A 19,431-nucleotide genomic window follows, 5' to 3' on the forward strand; every position below is an offset into this window, starting at 1 on the left:
AAAAGTCAAAGATAAGTTAAAATCTTCTATAAATTTTTCTTTTGTTTTGAAATGTTATGTGTAAATACGAAGTTCTATGTGTTGACGGAAGTCAATTTGTCTCGGTTGAGACTTAGTTTTGTTTTACTGTATTTAGTTAAGGCAAAAGCATTATTTAAGTGTAAAATCTAAGAGCAAGCAGTTCGTGTTGGTCGAAAGACTAGTTCTGTTTTGTTAAAGCCAAAATTTGGCCGAAAGTAAAATAACTTCATATTCTTGTATTAATGTAAAACTTAGTTTCAGTGCCGCCAGCTTGGCGAAGAAAGCGTGAAGTAAATTTTTATTTTCTCTTATTCATCTTATGGTAAATTGTAAAAATCATATGTATTAGAATTTGTAAATATAGGTAAATACTTGAAAGTTATGTAAAAGTAGAATTTAATCTAGAAGCATAAAATTTTAGATGCTAAAAGTAAATGCTCAAAAGAAACGAGTTCAAATCTAAGTATTAAACAGTAGATAAAATCATGCTTTAGAGCGAAAGCTTGCATGTCTAAAGATGAATGAGGGGGAATTTAGAATGAATGTGTTTTTTAGGGTTTTCCACCTACACTTGAATTTAAGAATGTTAAACATAGCTCATCGAGTTTCAGTATGTTGGATTAAGGTGTGTCATATTTGGTCGTTTGAATTCTAACAAATCATTGTGGTTACAAAAACACGAAGATTTCCGTTTGACACCACACATGGTGGAGACGCAGGGTAAAGTTAAATTCATGTTTGAATATTTGAATTGAATGTGAATGTAAGCTATTACGAAGCGATTAACGATACGGATGCGAAGTTCGAAGGGCGAGTAATAACCCGTGGCGATTCTTGTTCGAACGCTATTTTGTTTCAATGAGTTTGCATCAGTGGTAAATTTGATCTCGATTTGGTATACAAAAATACATGACGATATCTTTCGTTTATATTTAATGAAAACACCAAATATATCACAGTAATACAGACATCACAACGGCGAACCGCAGTTACATAATGTAAAAATACAGAAGAATTCTTTCAGCGCAACAGCGCCCTCTATACTATGAAAAGTTCGAACAAAAGCAGTTAATTAAGAAAAAGAAAAGGATCGAAAACGGAAACATTATCAAGTGTTAAGATGTGTAAATCATAATGTATTTGGAATATACTGATACTTATTCCTTCCAGATGCTGGAAAGAAAAGAAAAAGATTGATTGATGAAGACCAAACAGCAGAAAGGATCCTGTAAGAAGATATTGTATCCGAACCATCTACAGAAACGATTGTAAATTATTTAGGTAAAAGTTTGTTTTATGTAAACCGAGCTCTTGAGTCTTAGGTGAGAATATAGAAACTTTTCAACAGGTCGTTTCTAGGACCTGCTTCCAAGTTTACCAAATTCTGGCATTGGCAAATGTAGGGTTTGTATTTATTTTAACTAACATTTATTTTAAGTTTAAGCTATCTTTCCTGTCAAGCCTTTACTTTCCCCTAGAATTGCCAATGCCAGAGTATGTAAATTGTAGTAGAGCGCGCAGTATATTCAAATTTAGCAGAAGTAAGTTGAGTTTAAATAGAAGGGAAACGAGATTGTATGTGTGCTTCTTGAATCGCGAACGTGAAAGTTGCTAGAGAAATTTAAGAACTGCGCGTTTCGGCCTGTGTGCCTATCTCGGCAGTTCGCTGAATCTTCCAACTGCTTAATCAGTAAGCTCGCTGAATCTCAGCTGTATTTTAGAATCCGGTTAGGTTAGTTACGATTTCAGGGCCTCGTAGTTAGTGATCTAGTTGTTTATTCATCCTGTCATTAATTTTTAGTTTCACATTTCTGTTTTTGTTAAGCCGCCGGGTAGCCGTAGTTTGTGAGCGTCAAGTGAACGCAGGTGTTATTTCTAAAGTGGAATAAAAAGGGCTTTAAACCCTTCTTACGAGTTTGTGTAAATTTACAGTTCATAGCAGTCACTACCACAGTTGCTGACAAGTTGGGGCCACACAATACTACAAACTGTTCAAAAGATGTATGTTAGAATTAAAAGTAAGATGTTAAAATTTAAAAAGATGTAACAAAGTAAAACCAAAGAATACTGGTAATTCTCATCTGGAAAACGTGCCCACCAGCGGCCGAGCGGTAAAGTCGCTGAACACTGGTAGTTCGGTCCGAGGTTCGAATCCCGCAAACGGGCTGGCTGCATGGGTGTTTTCGTGGTTTTCCCCATGTTAACGTGTATACGAGCCAGTTTCCCTTAGAAAGTCCTCCACGAATGCCTCCCTCCCATTAGGCAGATAGCCCTAGTGTGCTTTGCCATAATTAAATACACACACCAACTCATCTGGAAAACAGTAATTTGAGTACGATATTGAAAAAGTTGGTTTTAAGAATATCTTTATGCATGTGATGCAAAACAATTGCTAGTTTATCATGACTGCTGACATAGATGCAATTAGTGCAGGAAAAATAGTAAAATTAGTATAGTCAGTGTCTCTAAAACATGAAAAAATAATAGTGTGAGCAGTATAAATTCATTTGAAGTACTGTAATATGACATAGACTAAATATCAGAAGATGTAAGAAATATTTTGTTATGTGTGGATGGAACACTGAACGTGGTTGTAAAATTAGAAATGAAAATTATCAACACACTTAAAGGTCATCGGGATTTAAAACTAAACATGATGTTAGAAACTTTGAAGACCATAAAACTATATGAGAAAGAAATACATTTAGATATAAATGGTATTAAACTGTAAAGTTGTGAATGGAAATTTCCGAGTAAAACCTGTAGATGATCTATTATGATATGAGAATAAAACAAGTATTTTAAAAATTGTAAGGAAATATTTGAATATGGAGTAAATGGAAACAACCCATATCGTTAAAATGAATAAAAAGGGATAAAATGTTTAAATTACGAGTGATGAGACAGAAATAAAAACATTATAATAAATAAGTTAAACTAGAATTAAGAAATATAAACACAGAAGGGAAATCATGAACGTAAGAAAAGCAATTAACAGTTATAGACTTATGTTTAAAAAAAAATATTCGGTAATGTAAGGAAGATATTGTTGAACATGTGAAAGAAATTAGAAATTCTGTAGAAAATTTAGTAAAAGAACTAAGATCACGAAAAATAAACGTTTCTTTTTAAATAGAATTTCAAACCACTAAGTTAAAGCGTGTATAGAATACTAGAATGGTTTAAAAAAGTAAATGAAGTTAAAATTGAGAATATATTGAACATTATAACGTTAAAAAAAGTGTGAAATTGCATCTAAAATTAAGTAATGTAACAAATAAACAGCATGTGCGGGAACGTTTGTGAAATATAACATATAAGTTAAAAATCAGGGTATGCTGAAATTTATGAAAGGTATGAAAAAAATAGTATGTGGAAATTAAATAAAATATTACAATTAAATTAGAAACGTTAAGTATTAAAAATATGACAGTAAATGAATATGTTATCATGAAAACAGAAAACCTGAGAAATAAGTTAAAGTTTCATGGAAAACTAAAAAGGATAAAAGTATCAGAATAAATTATGAGCCGATTCAAATTCCATTTTCTTATATAGGCTTTTTTACCTGAATCTGAATGTATCACATCAGCTCAGTGGTTAAATCCTTCAAACTACTGAGCTGGTGAGTTATTTTGTTTCAGGGTTCAATTCTATATTTTGAATAATAGAACATTTAAAAAAAAAAAAAGAAACTTCTAAAATAGATTATTTTCTTTTTTCGTCCCTAGAGGACGTCATGAGCATTTTAAAAATATATTATTTTCTTTTTTGATACCTAGAGGACGCCACGAGCAATTGTACTCCGTTGCCAATTAAAAAAAACTAAATTTAAATGAAAAGCAGGAGATCTACAACTCAACCAGCAGTCTATCATCAACTCAACTCGTGACCACGCCTCCTAGTGTGATGACGTTGCCTTTGGCCCCGCCCTCTGTGTGACGTCATTGGCCACGTCCCCTGACCCTCCTGCAGAAGAACTCCCATTTTCTATCTACTAATGCCGTAAGTGTTTCAGATCACTTTGCTGACATTGAAAAACGGCCATAGATTTTTGGCTCAATATTCTGCACGACAACATTCAAGTTTCGCATAGCAGTATAGTACAGCACATTTTGCTGTACTATGTACAATGTGAGCATTGAAATGAGTTTTAAAAATTTCATTTAATGTAAGGATGTTGGTATATACCAGTAATGGCCAAACTTTAAGATGATTAATTTTATGAACGTTCGACAGCCGCAAGTCCAAATTTATATCTTTTCAAAAATAATGAGACTGATTTTGAATACAAAGAAACTTTTGAAGTAAATTAACATGATTACATATGAATATGAATAAATGCATCTTGTATCTACTTTTTTGTGTTCTTCATGTTAAGTCCCAAGAAAATAAAAATTTGTAACTTTTGTTCTGAGCAACTGGGTGTTTTTTTTTTTCAGGTAGGGAAACCAAATATATTCTTTTGATTTCCTTTATATCTCCGTTTATAATTATTGTTGTTTGATTTTAGTAGAAGTAAACTGAATCAGAAGCATACTCATTGATCTGCAGTTACATAAAAAGTGTTAGAGTAAATTAAAAATCATCATTTAAAAGAAAAGAGTTTTTTTATATATATATTTTTTTTTAACTCATGAGTAGTTTTTTAGAAAGGATAAATTAAGTAGTACACGTCACGGCGCACTGCAGAGAAACTGTTATTCGAGAGAGAACATTTATTTAAAAATAAGCTATTAACTTTTGCAGGCTTCCACACAATTAACATGAGCACCAACATACCGACATCATTTGAATCTTTGGAACCTAACCTAAGAAATCGTTAAACATCTTTTTTACCCAAACTCTAGAATAACTACTTTTACTGATGCCCAGTATAGAATAATTCACAATAAAAAGAATATGATTGCAATTTCAGTAATATTTGAATAATCAAGTATCACTCATTCCGGACCTGACTGATACAGTATCTGCCAGAATTTTTTAGTAATCAGTACACTACGCATCATTTAAAATTCTTGAAACTATCTCTCGAATCGTCTCGATAAATTTGGACATAAATAACGAAGTTCATGCGCATCATTGTAAATTCTTGAAACCGCTTCTTGAATAGTTCCTATAATTCTGGGCATACAAAATAACCTATTGCTAATAAATCTACCAGTTCGTACCGGCTATACAAACGCTACGTCGAGCACTTATTTCATCTGTTTACCAGTCGAACTCTTCAACCTAGCTGTTTTTCAAATATATCGCAAATCAAAACTAATGTTACAGAAAGAAAACATACCTGTCAGTACTACACTCATGTCCATAAATTAAGGATAATGCAAAATCAGGCAAAGGAACAGTTAGAAGCAAAACAAATTTGACTTATTTGTAAAGCTTATTTATTAAACAAAAGGTAAAGAGCAGAAAAAGATGCTATATGTTTGATATTATTAAACAAATTAGCGATTTTTTCTCCCTGGAGCAAATTACAAAAAAAAAAAAAAAAAAAAAAAAAAAAAACTATTTACAAAAAACCAATATTACATGGTTGGTATGATTGTTAATACATTGTATGTCTCCCAGACGATGCAATACAGTCCGTACAACGCCTAGGCATGCTGAGTATCAAATTATCGATCTGATCTTGGGGGATATTACACCACTCAAAAAGCAGTGCTCTTCGTAGTTCCGGTAGACATGTAGGAGGAGGTTGATGGGCTGCAACTCGTCGGCCAAGCATGTCCCACACGTGCTCTACTGGATTCAAGTCTGGTGAGAATGCTGGCCAGTCGTTACGGGTGATATCCTCCGATTGAAGACATTCGCTTACGATATTTGCACGGTGAGGACGGGCGTTGTCATCCATAAACGCAAATTGTGCGCCCATGGCGCCCCGAAACAAACGTACATGTTGTTCCAGAATGACGTCCCGATAGATTTGGCTTGTCATGGTTCCAATTTGAACATGCAGGTCAGTTCTGGAACCCAGAATAATTCCACCCCAGACGAGCACTCCTGCACCACCGTAACGGTGTCGTTCAATGATGATTTCTTGGTGGTAACGGGTATCTGGAGCTCTCCATATGAACGTCCGGCGAGAATCAGACTGCAAGCTAAACCTGGACTCGTCGCAAAACATCACACAAGCCCACTGTTGCGGTGTCTACAATGCATACTCTCTACTCCAGGCTAACCGCAGGCGACAGTGAGTTGCAGTAAGTGGAACGCATCTGACAGGTCTACGAGCATACAGCCTGAGTAAAAACTTTAAGGCCAGTAAAAATTTTTGAGAAAATGTAAAATGAAATAAAAGAGATTAAAATAATATTAATTATTAAAGTTCATTGATAAGAAATAAATGCTATAAACATAATTTGTAAATACATAATTATGAGAAACATGTGGTTGTTTACAAAGTTAGTATTTCTGCCTGAGTAAAAACTTTAAGGCCACCAGTCATTTTTTAAAAATAAATATAATATAATTGTGCAATTACCATTGCAACTACTAGCTTGTGACAACGCTGAAAGTTTCATATTTGTCATACGTTTCTTCGAAGTATTGGTGATCTTTGTGAAGATGGCGAAGGGTAATAAGTTAACTGATCGTGAAAGAGGAGAGATCGAAGTTTTGTCTTCAACAGGAATGAGTAGTCGTGCTATTGCGATAAAGATAGGAAGATCAAAGATGTAGTCAACAATTTTTTGAAATTGAAAGACAATTATAGTAAAAAGAATACTGGGGGAAGACCTCAAGCTTTGTCCTCGCGTGATGAAAGAAGAGTTTGCCAACTTGTATCTACTGGAAAGTACTCAACCAGGAAACTGATTCCGACGACAAGTTTAAAAGTTTGTCAAAAAACGATTTATAACACAATTAGAAGGTCTGGAAGGTTCACTTATACAGCAAAATTTACTAAGCCTCAGTTACTGCAGAGACACAAAATAGAGCGTTTGAACTTTGGCCAGAAAATCATGACCTGGGACAACCAATGGATAGAAATTATTTTTTCTGACGAAAAAAATGGAATTTGGATGGGCCAGATGGCTGGAATTTCTACTGGCATGATATAAGAAATGAAAAAGAAATATTATCCAAGCGCCAATTAGGTGGAGGATCTGTCATGACTTGGGGCTGTTTTGTTTACAATGGTGTGGGCTCAATTGCATTCGTTTCAGCTAGAATGAATTCACAAGGATACCGAAATGTCCCAACAAATCATCTTTTTCCAAATGCTGAATGTCTTGCTGGAGAAAATTGGATTTATCAGCAAGACAATGCATCGATCCATTCGAGTAACAGAACAAAAAATTGGTTCCAAGTCAACAATGTTGGAAGAGTTATGTAAATGGGAGACATTTTACATAAACAAAACAGCTGAAATCTACTATCGAAGATGAATGGTATAAAACCGACCCCACCCTTTGTCAAAAACTCGTTTCATCCATGAAAACAAGAATATTTGAAGTAATTCGAAGAAATGGCTTCTACACAACCTTCTAAGAATTTGTAATTTTTTTCTTATATGTCATTTTCTATGTTGGCCTTAAAGTTTTTACTCAGGGTCAAATATTCATCTGTGTGTTCTGTAATATTTTCTAATAATAAAATATTTGCAAATTAATTTTTCTACTTTTTCTACTTTTATTTTAGCTCAATAATTATCACTCAAATGGTATTTTAATTCCTCAGTTTAAATGTTTCTATTTTTTCAAAAATTTTTACTGGCCTTAAAGTTTTTACTCAGGCTTTATAGACCAATCTGCCCGGTTACAGCCGAAAAAATCGTGGCAAAAACATCCCGAACGAAAACGTCGTGAAGAAAACAACGCAAGGCAAAAACGTCGTGCTACAAAACATCGTGGGAGAAAACATCGCAAAGAGAAAATATCTCAGTTCTAAAACATCGTGGTACAAAACATCGTCGTCGAAAATAAAGCGGTTCAAAAATTTCGCAGTTTAAAAACATCGTCGTCGAAAATATCGTGGTAAAAAACAAAGTATCCACAAATCATCGCATGACGATAACATCGCAGACATGCTTTATTCAGGCTTTAATAACTGTAAATGGATATTCCCATAATGATTTGTGAGCGTAAGATGGAAAGAAGGATAATTTTTACTTTCAAACTATTTATTAATTAATAAATTTTTGCTGATAAAATAAGAAGGAAACTTAAGCATAGAAAATAAATGCAACTTATAGTACTTAATAGAATTTTAAACCGACATAGTTAACTAACAAAGGCCATTAATAAATCATTTTTATAAAGTTTTAACTGGTAATTTTTCATGAAAAGTATAATCTATAAGTTGCATTTAATTTTCTATGCTTAAGTTTCCTTCTTACTTTTTCAGCAAAAATTTATTAGTTAATAAAAAATGTGAAAGTAAAAATTATCCTTCTTTACATCTTGCGCTCACAAATCATTATTGGAATATCTATTTACAATTATTAAAACCTGAAAAAAGCATGTCTGCGATGTTATCGTCATGCGATGCTTTGTAGATACTTTATTTTTTACCACGATATTTTCGACGACGATGTTTTTAAACTGCGAAGTTTTTGAACCGCATTATTTTCGACGACGATGTTTTGTACCACGATGTTTTCTCTTTGCGATGTTTTCTCCCACGATGTTTTGTAGCACGACGTTTTCTCCTTGCGTTGTTTTCTCCGCGACGTTTTCGTCCGCGATGTTTTTGCCGCGATGTTATCGGCGGACACCATCTGCCCTAAGCGTCTGTACACGGTCTGCCTTGAAATTGTCGTACCAGTGACTGAATAGAGCTGAAAAGACAGGTCTGAGGCTGTGCTCCGCCTGTTTCTTTTGGCAGTAACTGCCAAATACCGGTCCTCATTCGGCGTTGTAACTCTGGCGCGACCTGTGCTGTAACGTCTACTCACATTACCATCCTTTTGGAATCGTTGCCAAAGCCAGATGACACTCTGGGCAATTCCAAATTCGTCTGATACTTCCAGTTGGGTACGCCCACATTCCAGACGGCCGATAATTCTACCACGTAAAAAATCATCCAAATGCGTCCTTTGTGTCATAACTATTCGGTTATTGCACTGAAATGCTTATAAAGGGCCTGCAAAAAATTTTACTTCTTTGCCTGTATTCTTTATATATACCACTCTGTTACACTCTCGTCATTGTGACGTACCATCGGTGTCATCTGGTCACTTCCTGAAATTTGCATATGATTCTTGAAGATGTGTGTAGTGATTTTACAGGTGATATATTTATTTTAGAGTTCGATTTTCGCGTGACTCCGAATTATCCTTAATTTATGGACATGAGTGTATAATGAATATATTTCACTAATGCAGATACAACATGAACGCATAACTCTTCATATTTCTATGGACATGCACAGATGTTCGATGCAGAGGCCTCTCGAAACACGGCAGAAGTCTGCAAAATAGTTTAGTTCCTAAGCTCTTGCCAAATAGGTGTACGCATCCACTGTATTCTAACTGTTGGACTCGTCACGTCTTGAATTTCTAACTAAAATAACTCAGAAAAAAGTTTTAAATAAATTATTTTTAGCCTAACGGTTACATAGTACAACTTTCCATTGGGTTATCTAACCTGTGTACAGAAAATTAATCTGAAATGTAGTTTGTAGGCAAAGTATATTTTAGAAAATAAAAGATCAGACATTAGACGTTTACGAGGAGCAAAATTTCACACTGAAGCAGGGCCGTTCCTAGCGGGGGTGCAGAGCGTAAAAGTACGCGGGCGGCCGGAGTCATGCGATACTGCGACTAAATATTTTAAATTCATTGTAAGTACTTTGCCACATGTAAATACTTTTTATACAGTTTGCCATATGTAAGGATTATCATATCAACGGATTAAAAGAAGAGTAATGCTGGCAACCGGTGCAACTGCAGAGAGGCAATACTAAGGAGTGAAAATTTTTAGATATGCCGGGCAGCAAAATGCCTCTAACCTAGTGCGATATTTACCGGCGAAACCTAATGCAGCAAAATGTCTCTAACCTAGTGCGAGGCAAAAAGAAAGAAGGTCATCAACCAAGAAATCGAAAAATACGAGAAAATATCACAAGCTTAAAAGATTTGACCAATTTCAATATGCCGATTTTTGACAGAAACTTTGGGGAAGAGAGAAGTTTTTGTTCCATTGATCCCTCATTACTTGATGTAACTTTATTGATATGAAGATTTGATGATTAAGGTGAAAAATCTCTATCTAGAATAACAATATTTGATAAAACACGAATTAAACATTTTGACCAAAATTGAAATCATTGTCAAAACAATGATTCTTCCCACGACTTGAAATATATCAGCACGCACAAGGAAATAAATTATGATCTCTACCTAGGATTACCAAGGTATTATTACGAAAGATAGAGTTCCATATAGGAAAAGTGTTCATTCAGCATCTTATTGTGATGGTTGCGAAATCTGTGAAGTATTGCGTAAAAATGCCTGACTTGCTTGGGGATATGCATGGGCGTAGCCAGCTCAAAATACGGAGAGGTGCCCACTACGACTCCTATGGCTATACTATTCTTCTACCTATTGTAGCATCTTCAAGTATATGGGTAATTATTACGTGACGAATATATATGTTAATGATATTTATCTGAATATAAATAATAATTATATTATAAATTTTATTAATAATAAAATTATCTAATATAATCATGTATATACTGCATTTTATTATCGTATTCATAATTACTACCTCACAAACATATTAAATGCATAACTCAATATTTTTGTTTTTGACCTTAACCGCTTTGTCATGTGTAATTTGTAACCTTCATTAAAGCAATTTTAAAAAGCATAATAAAACATAATGAATAACAAAAATAGAATCAATGCTAGTAAAAGTACTTCTAGTATTTTACGTTCATTTCTGACGTACACACTTACATACAAAAGGAAATCCTAAAAAAAATTTTGAAATTCATGTTACTTTGGTTTCATAATACTACTATAAAGATAAACAAATATATAAAATCCATATTTCTATTCTATATAATTATATAAAATTAAGATATTGAAATAAATACTTAAACTTTGTAAGTGCATCATTTATTTTGGACATAAATTGCAAATAAAAAGGCAAAAAAAGAAGAAAGCAAAAATTTTTCTGGCCTTTCATTTTGGTTAGGCAATTAAAATATTCCGGAATTCTATTTTTCGTGGCTGTTAACTAGCAGATATATCAATAACTTTCTGAACTGATATTTCTTTGGTATAATGAACATGCATTAATGCTAAAGAAGTTCTGCGTTCTTCCGTCATAGTATCTATATTATACATAATTCTGTAATCTTTTCAAAGCACTTACGGAACATTAGTAGTATTGGCCCCACTGCGGCGGCGGAAGTGACGTCAGAGGTCATGTGACCGAAAGTACCGCCATTTTGTTGAGTGGAGTTGAGTTGTTTCGAAGTGAAAGTAGAAGTGGTTGTTTTGAAAGTGGAAGTAGAAGTGTATGGAGATTTTTAGGATTTAGGTTTTTTTGGATGGCAACGAGGATTTGGGGGAAAGTTTCGTTTTGATTTTGTGGCAACGACGATTGTTCCACGTGTTCATTTTTTAATCCGCTATCTTGAAATCGAGTGGAGTTGTTGGAAAGTGAAATTAGAAGTGTTTGTTTCTAAAATATGTGAGAAATATTGTCAGAGATAATTTATTTAATTTTGTGGCAACGATGTTTTTATCAAAATTTTATTTTTTCTTGCGGCAACGATGAAAGTATCTCGTGTTTGTTCATGTCATGGACCTTATAAGAGATAGAGTAACCCAATTGCGTTTTCTCCCTTGTCTGGCGCGTTCCCGGCTGTTACCTTGATCCCATCCGGAGGAGTAGGGACGACTTCCAGAAATTAGCAATGGTTGGCTATTGCAGCGCGTACAATTGTCACGAAAAAGCTGGTGGTAGTGCCTCATTTCACAAGTAAGAATTTTTAAATATTTTTATTTTTGACACTGAGATTGCTTTTTAAATACTTAGCATGTTTTTCAAGCATAATTAACGTTCTAAATAATTATAAAGCTGTTGCATGCTTTCAGGCTTGTATATATTTTTAGCTTTTCCTATGATGTAAGCGAATTTGTAACTTCTTCTTTTAAAACATAATATTTTAAATCTGAACTAACAGAAAAATTCAACCAAGTAATTTTCTCTTACAATTACTAAAACTATAACTAATACTAAACTATAGCTAAATACTAAAATGCCTAAAAACGAATTTTTGAAAGTTTTCTTTAAAATTTTTAATTTCTTGCTGCTTTTTTAAATTATAGGTAAATTTTAATTCCTAGCATTATAACTAATCAAAAATAAGAATATTTAAGAACGAAAAGTATACATCTTACATAGCTGGTTTTGTTGTTAAAAGTTTAGCTTATAAAGTAAAATGTAATATCTGTTTCTCAGCTTTAGTTTCAACAGAACCATATGATGGTTTGCTAGGTTTCAAATATTATAAATCTGGATGTAAAGGTTTGACTTCTCTTTCCAGTGACGTCCGAATGATCTGCAAAAATGCAGAAATAATTTTTAGGCAGACTGAAAAGGAGTTTAAATTGAATAAAAAAAATAATATAAATTTCATGACTCTAAAAGTCTTAAAAAGCGCAGGAACACATATATTTTCTTCTCTTCAAGACCATATTTATGATGATGAGCCAGATAAAAACCACCTGATTAAATTAATTAAAGCAGTGATATTTCAATATTTAAAAATCAGAATGCATCATGCAGTTGCATGTTACAATGAATCTAAACAGAGAGAAAATATTCGAAGCAGATTTACTAAATTAATTTTATTTAAGCATCAATAAACCATATTATCTGTTTCTCTTCCTCTCTCTCTCTCTCTAAATGTACATATATAGGTGTGTGTATTTACATTAATAAATAAATAGATATAATCTTGTTTTCACAAATATAAATTGTTTACATCCATACATATGTATTTATGGATGTATAGTCATTCTGCTTAAGGTATTTACAGGTATATAAAATTACAAGGTTACTTTAGGCGCATTAATAAAAATTTAAGATTGGAAATATAATATCTTGTATTTTATAATAATTATTTTTTTAAATTTATTTCTAGTTCCGCATAAGATTTTTTTATTTACTGCGAATTTTTTTTTTTTAATTTTTCATTACACTCAGAAAAGTTTATGCTCCGAATTTTATGAGTTATTAATATTGTCATAAATGATCATCTTTTAATACCATAATAATTTTGAAAACAGAAAAAATAAATAAAACAATCCTTGGTTTCTATAAACATTTGAAATGATAAATATTTGCTACTACTGCCTGAAAATGTTCATAAAATTTTAAAAAAAATTACCAAATCTTGTTTAATTTTACCTTATTTGTTTCATAGTATCATGTACTATCAATCTTACTTAATTTTACTTTATTTGTAGGCAAACGTCAATTCATAAATTTTTTGTTTAGAGTTTTTACCGTTTTATCAAAGTAATGATGTTTAGACAAGAATTACGCTTATGCTCAAAATGCAGTAAAAAAAATACTCAAAATGCACTAAAAAGTGGTTTCATGAGATATATAAAATCTTATTAGCAAAAACTGTGATTTTTATTATCTCATCATTTATACAACGTATCACATTTAATAATTAAAAAGAGTTATGTGATACGAACGCCATATGTTTCAATGTAACGATAAACTAAATCGTCCTTACTCTCGCTTCCCGACATGTATGTGACGCACGCCCCGCCCACTGAGTTAGTCTATTTCTTATAAGGTCCATGGTTCATGTTGTCTGACGTATAATGGAATACGTCGCGAAGGAGGTGTGTTATAAGATAACAAGCTTTTTCTATTGGTTCTAAGCCAGCCATTTTGTTTTGACGTCACATCGAAAGCAACAGAGCCATTTTTCTTGGGAAAGAATTCAGTTGCCTCTTGTTTGTTGCGAAGAAAGTAGTTTATAAAAAATATTGTCTTGCGATTTTTTGAAAATGAAGCGTGCTGTTGCAACAGAGAAACCTACAACTTCGAACAAGAAAGTTAGATTTTCGAGTCAAAGTAATATGACTAACGATGCAAGTATAACGACGTTTAAGTTGGATTCTTTACCTGCTCATCATTTTGATCTTGGTGGTGAAAATTTTGTTGTGATAACAGATTTCGCTCGTGTAATACGTGTACACTTAAGAAAATATGTGCGCTTCGAAAACAACGAGTTTATACCGACGAAAAGCGGAATCACTCTCTCTCCTTACCTGTGGCAAGCCTTTTCGGACAAAGTGGAATATAAAGATATACTAAGTCCCTCTTTGCGAGAAGGTCAGTGTGCAGTTATACAAGACTCTTTGTTCCTTTCAACAGTGACAGTTGAAAATTCCCCGTGTGTTTCGTTTCAGAGATATTTTGTGCACAAAGATTTGACTAGTGAAGCCAAGTGTATGTGTTCTTACAAAATGTGAATGGGAGCAACTCATACGAATAAGAAAACAAATAAAAACGGAGGTGGTTACATTAATGTTTGGGCCTACTTTCCAGTTCTACGTTTTGAACGAAGTTTTCAAGCAAATGCCATCGCATCAGGACAACCAAATCGCTCCTGTTGATGCAGAAATGTGTCTTTCGACATCTCTTATCTAACTCTTAAAAGAGACTATAAGTTCAAACATAGCGGACATTTTCGAGTGTAGTGGGTGCATTATGGAATACGGCAATCAGCTTGGCCATGAGTGTGTCACAATGACCAATTCGGATAAACTTTGGAAATATGGAGATCTTGCTGTGTTTAAAATAAATATTGTGAACATTGCTGCTGAATTTGTGAGTAAAAATTCGAATATTGCAAATTATATTACAGTGTCATTTCTAAAAAATATTGATTATGAAATGTTGTTAAATAATGCTAAAGATTTATATGTTTCAGGTTAGTTGGTTCATTTTTTTAATTTATTGTAAATATATATATATATATACATTTACACATATGCGTGTGAATAATCGCCTATCAAGTTATTTTGTTAATGTTTGTAAATACTTTTTTGTGCATATAAAAGAGTTTACAATTGGAATATTTAGTCTCTTATTCTTTTATATTTTAATGAAATGATAATAATAATTTTCTAACTTAGATGAAACTATAAAACTAATGTTTGAACAGGTTGTTATGAGGATTAGGTAAGGGGCTTATAAAAAGTATAAATAAATTTAAATTTGATTTATCATTTATTTGGATAGCGGTTGTATGAGGATGAACATCACATTTTCCGTTGATAAAAATTCATGTTGTAATGTCAGAAATTCTGGATCTGACTTATCGGAATCCAGCGCAACCGGCAAGCTTCGGTGGTATCAATGCTTTACGTCGTGTTTCTGGAGTAAAGAGCAAAGAGATCAAAAGATGGTTAGAGAAGAGGGATTCTTATACGCTTCACAAGCCTCTGCGACACAAGTTCCAACGCAACCGAGTCATTGTAGGGGGGATCGACGAACAATTTCAATCTGATTTAGTAGATTTTCAAAATTTAGCCAGATTTAATAGAGGGTATAAATATTTGTTAACATGCTTAGATATTTTTTCGAAATATGCTTGGGCTATACCTTTGAAAGACAAGAAGGGCTCTAGTGTAAAAAGGGCATTTGAAAACATTTTTAAAGAGCGTATTACCAGATTCATTACAAACAGATAAAGACCAGATTCATTCATAACCAGATTCATTACAAACAGATAAAGGCTCGGAATTTAAAAATAAATTAGTGCAAAATTTATTTAAAGAAAAGGGCATTCATTATTTTACAAGAAATAACGAAACAAAAGCGAGCATTATTGAAAGATTTAATAGGACTCTAAAGACAAAAATGTGGAAATATTTTACAGAATTTAACACACATTGCTATATAGATGTATTGAATAAATTAATCAATAGTTACAATCACACTTGGCATCGCAGTATTCAAATGGAACCTTCATCAGTGAATATAAATAATCAGTCTGTGGTATGGAAGAATTTATATGGTGATATGATAAAATCTGTTACGAAGCCCCAGTTTAAAACAGGCGATACGATGCGTATTAGTAAACTGAAAAGACCTTTTGAGAAGGGTTATGAAAATAGTTGGACTCGAGAAATATTTACAATTCATCGAATGATCCCCCGAAAACCTGTAGTTTATAAATTAAGAGATTTAGCTGGAGAAGTGATTGAAAGTAGTTTTTATGAAAATGAACTACAAAAAGTATCTGATTCGGGATTTTATCCGGTAGAAAAAATATTAGAACAAAAAAAAAAAGTGGCTGGAAAAATGCAGTATTTTGTCAAATTCAGGGATACCGGATAAATTTAATGCTTGGGTATCCGATGTAAAAATGTTATAAAAAGAGAACATTCTGTTTTGAATTTCATCAGTTAGAGATGTCGTTCTACGTGACGCTGCCATCTGATAGTAGTCAAGAACATTTCTCAGAAAATACACTTTCGCATTTTGTGACACAGCTACCTATACCAATTACATTAAACGGTCTATGGGAAGTTGGATTAACCGAAATAATTTATCCGCACGAATGGTATAATATAAATAAAGAAAATAATCTGTTCGGGTTTGCTTTAAAAGATGGAGAACTCCAGGGAAGAATGTTACCACCTGAATATTATGAAAGTGTACAAGATATTTTGAACGAAATGAATATTTCACCTTTAAGAAACAAAATTACATTTAAATACAGTCCTGTGACAAAGCGTGTGAATATTAAAACCGAGAAAGGAGCAAAACTAATTTTTGAAAAAGGTCTTTGCAGTCTGTTAGGATTTGAACCGCAAGTAATAGAAGATATCGCTGAAAGTTCCTTCGTCGCTGATCCACGTGCTACCTTCCCATTTTTTTATATCTATACAGATATCGTAGAACCACAAATAGTGGGAAACATTGAAGCTCCCTTATTGCGTATTGTAAAAATAAATGGAAAAGATGGAGAAGTCATCAGTACTCATTATGACAGACCACACTATGTTCCTGTTATTCGAAATCATTTTCAAACGATTGAAATGGAAATAAGATTAAACTCTGGGGAATTTGTTCCATTCGAAAGAGGAAAATTGATTATTATTCTGCATTTTCGATTGCGGCATATCCTATAAAAGGGATAATACATTTCATGAAACACATCATTTGAAAATTTGACACGTTACATACAGTATGAGCCGTGTTCCTTATGTGTGTTGTACAAAAAAGTTTGAAGATCATTATGTCGGCCAGTTAGGATCTGGCCTTCCATTTTATCGCGGACAGATAGCTTATCAAAGAGGCTATGGTATCGGTGGATTTTTTAAGAAAATATTTCGATTGGCATTACCTGTTCTCTGGAAAGGGGCAAAAACCGTAGGAAAAGAAGCCTTGCTGACAGGGACACGTATAGCTTCTGATGTCATGGATGGGAAAAATTTAAAGATGGCCGCGCAATAAAGATCAAGAGAAGCTGGAAAATTATTGGCTGAAAAAGCTGTTAAGAAAGCAGAATCGATGTTAGGTAGAGGGAAGTATAAAAGAAAGCGTAAAACTCGACAACGTATTAGTTCTTCGAAAGCCAAAAAGCTACGTCGACGAGATATTTTTGACTAACCTAAACAACATATTTAAAAAAAAAATAAAAACGGAAATGGCTTTTATGTTAAAAGATTCTCCCGAATGTACTAAATCAGAATTAGAACTTTTTCACATACCTGGAACTCAGACTCTCATTCAAAATGGGCAATGGATTCAGTTTCATCCACTTTCGAATGTATTTGATGGAGGACCTGTTGAATTCCTTGTTTCCGGTAGCGGAGAGGAGTATATGGACTTGTCCCAAACACTTCTTTATGTAAAAGCTAAAATAATAAAAACGGATGGAAAACCTACAGTAGCAGATTCAAAGATTGGTCCCGTCAATCTTTTCCTTCACTCGCTGTTTTCTCAAGTGGACGTCACTCTAAACGATCGATTAATCTCTTCTTCGAGCAATACGTATCCATATAGAGCTTATATAGAAACTCTATTAAATCATGTGTTTGACAGTAAAACTTCGCAACTTACATGCGAAATGTTCTACAAAGATACATCTAGTAAAATATTTACAGATAACGAAGGTTGGATTAAGCGTTCCGAATTTTTTATATTAAGTAATACAATAGATATGATAGGGGGCATTCACTGCGATATGTTTCATCAAGATAGACTAATGTTGAACCTCGTAGATTTGAAACTAAAACTTATACGGAGTAAACCCGAATTTTGTTTACATGGTAACGAAGGACACAAAGTGGTATTGGATCATGTTTCCCTTTTCGTTCGAAAAGTTCGCGTCAGTCCAGGTATTACTCTCGGACATGCCAAAGCTTTAGAAAAAGCAACAGCAAAATACCCCATTAACAGAGTGTTGTGCAAAGTATATTCTGTACCGCAAGGCAGCATGTCTATCGTACAAGATAACGTCTTCGTCGGGCAGATGCCAAAACGGGTGATTGTTGGATGCGTAGATAATGATGCTTTTCACGGAACTTATAAGAAGTCACCTTTCGAATTTAATCATTATCACTTAAATTTTATCGGAGTCTATGTGGACAGTCAGCCTGTGCCTTACAATCCTCTCGAGCCGAATTTTGATGAAAATAATTATATTCGAGCTTACCAAAGCTTATTTCTCGGAAGAGAGAAAGTGAGTCAAAATCATGGTATTTTTATATCGAGAGACGGTTATCCCTTAGGTTATACATTATATGCCTTTGATTTGTCGCCTGACTTATGTGATGGAGAGCACATGAATCTAATAAAACACAGCAATTTACGTCTAGAAATGAAATTTAGAGCACCACTATCACAAACAATATCTGTTATAGTGTACAGCGAGTTTGAAAATATAATCGAGATTAATAAATCCAGAACTGTTATTTACGACTTTGCAAATTAAGATGTACGCCCTTCAGCTTCCTCACATATTGTCTCAAGACATGGACACTGCTCCGTACTTCCAAGGAGTATTTCCTTCTGACATGATACCTATGCCTGGAAAACGATCTGTTATGGTAATAAGTGTATCACCCTTTACAGAAAATGGAACGCATTGGCTTGCCCTGTTTATAGAAGATAAAGCCTTGGAATTTTTCGATTCTTACGGAGAGCCTCCGGAGTTTTATGGAAAAAATATCGAGAATTTTGTGTCACATTTTCGTGTAATGCATTATAATAAAATTCGATTTCAAAGTTTAACATCTAATGTATGTGGACAATACTGCATTTATTTTTTATTATAAAGATGCCAAGGCAAATCTATGTATGATATTTTATATAATTTTTCTTTGTGTAAAAGCAATGATTTTTAGAATATACCAATTTGTTAAAAAGAAATATGGTCTTAGAATGACATTTAAAAAATAAAGGTTAG

General features: G+C 33.4%; 1 protein-coding gene across 1 annotated transcript; it reads left to right on the top strand.

Moving 5' to 3' along the window:
• The first annotated feature begins 17,667 nt into the window (after positions 1-17,667).
• Positions 17,668-18,957, top strand: LOC146993336 (uncharacterized protein F54H12.2-like). The gene has a single exon (XM_085808229.1). It carries the CDS (start codon positions 17,668-17,670, stop codon positions 18,955-18,957), a length of 1,290 nt encoding a protein of 429 aa, XP_085664355.1.
• The last annotated feature ends 474 nt before the right edge of the window (positions 18,958-19,431 follow it).

Source organism: Stegodyphus dumicola, chromosome X1 (genome assembly GCF_044657685.1).
Source record: "Stegodyphus dumicola isolate Sdum_Otavi_A_Nest chromosome X1, ASM4465768v1".
NCBI lineage: Eukaryota > Metazoa > Arthropoda > Arachnida > Araneae > Eresidae > Stegodyphus > Stegodyphus dumicola.

Excerpts from the sequence above, each read along its gene's own strand:
- LOC146993336 (XM_085808229.1), top strand. The coding sequence starts at position 17,668 with ATGGCTTTTATGTTAAAAGATTCTCCCGAATGTACTAAATCAGAATTA.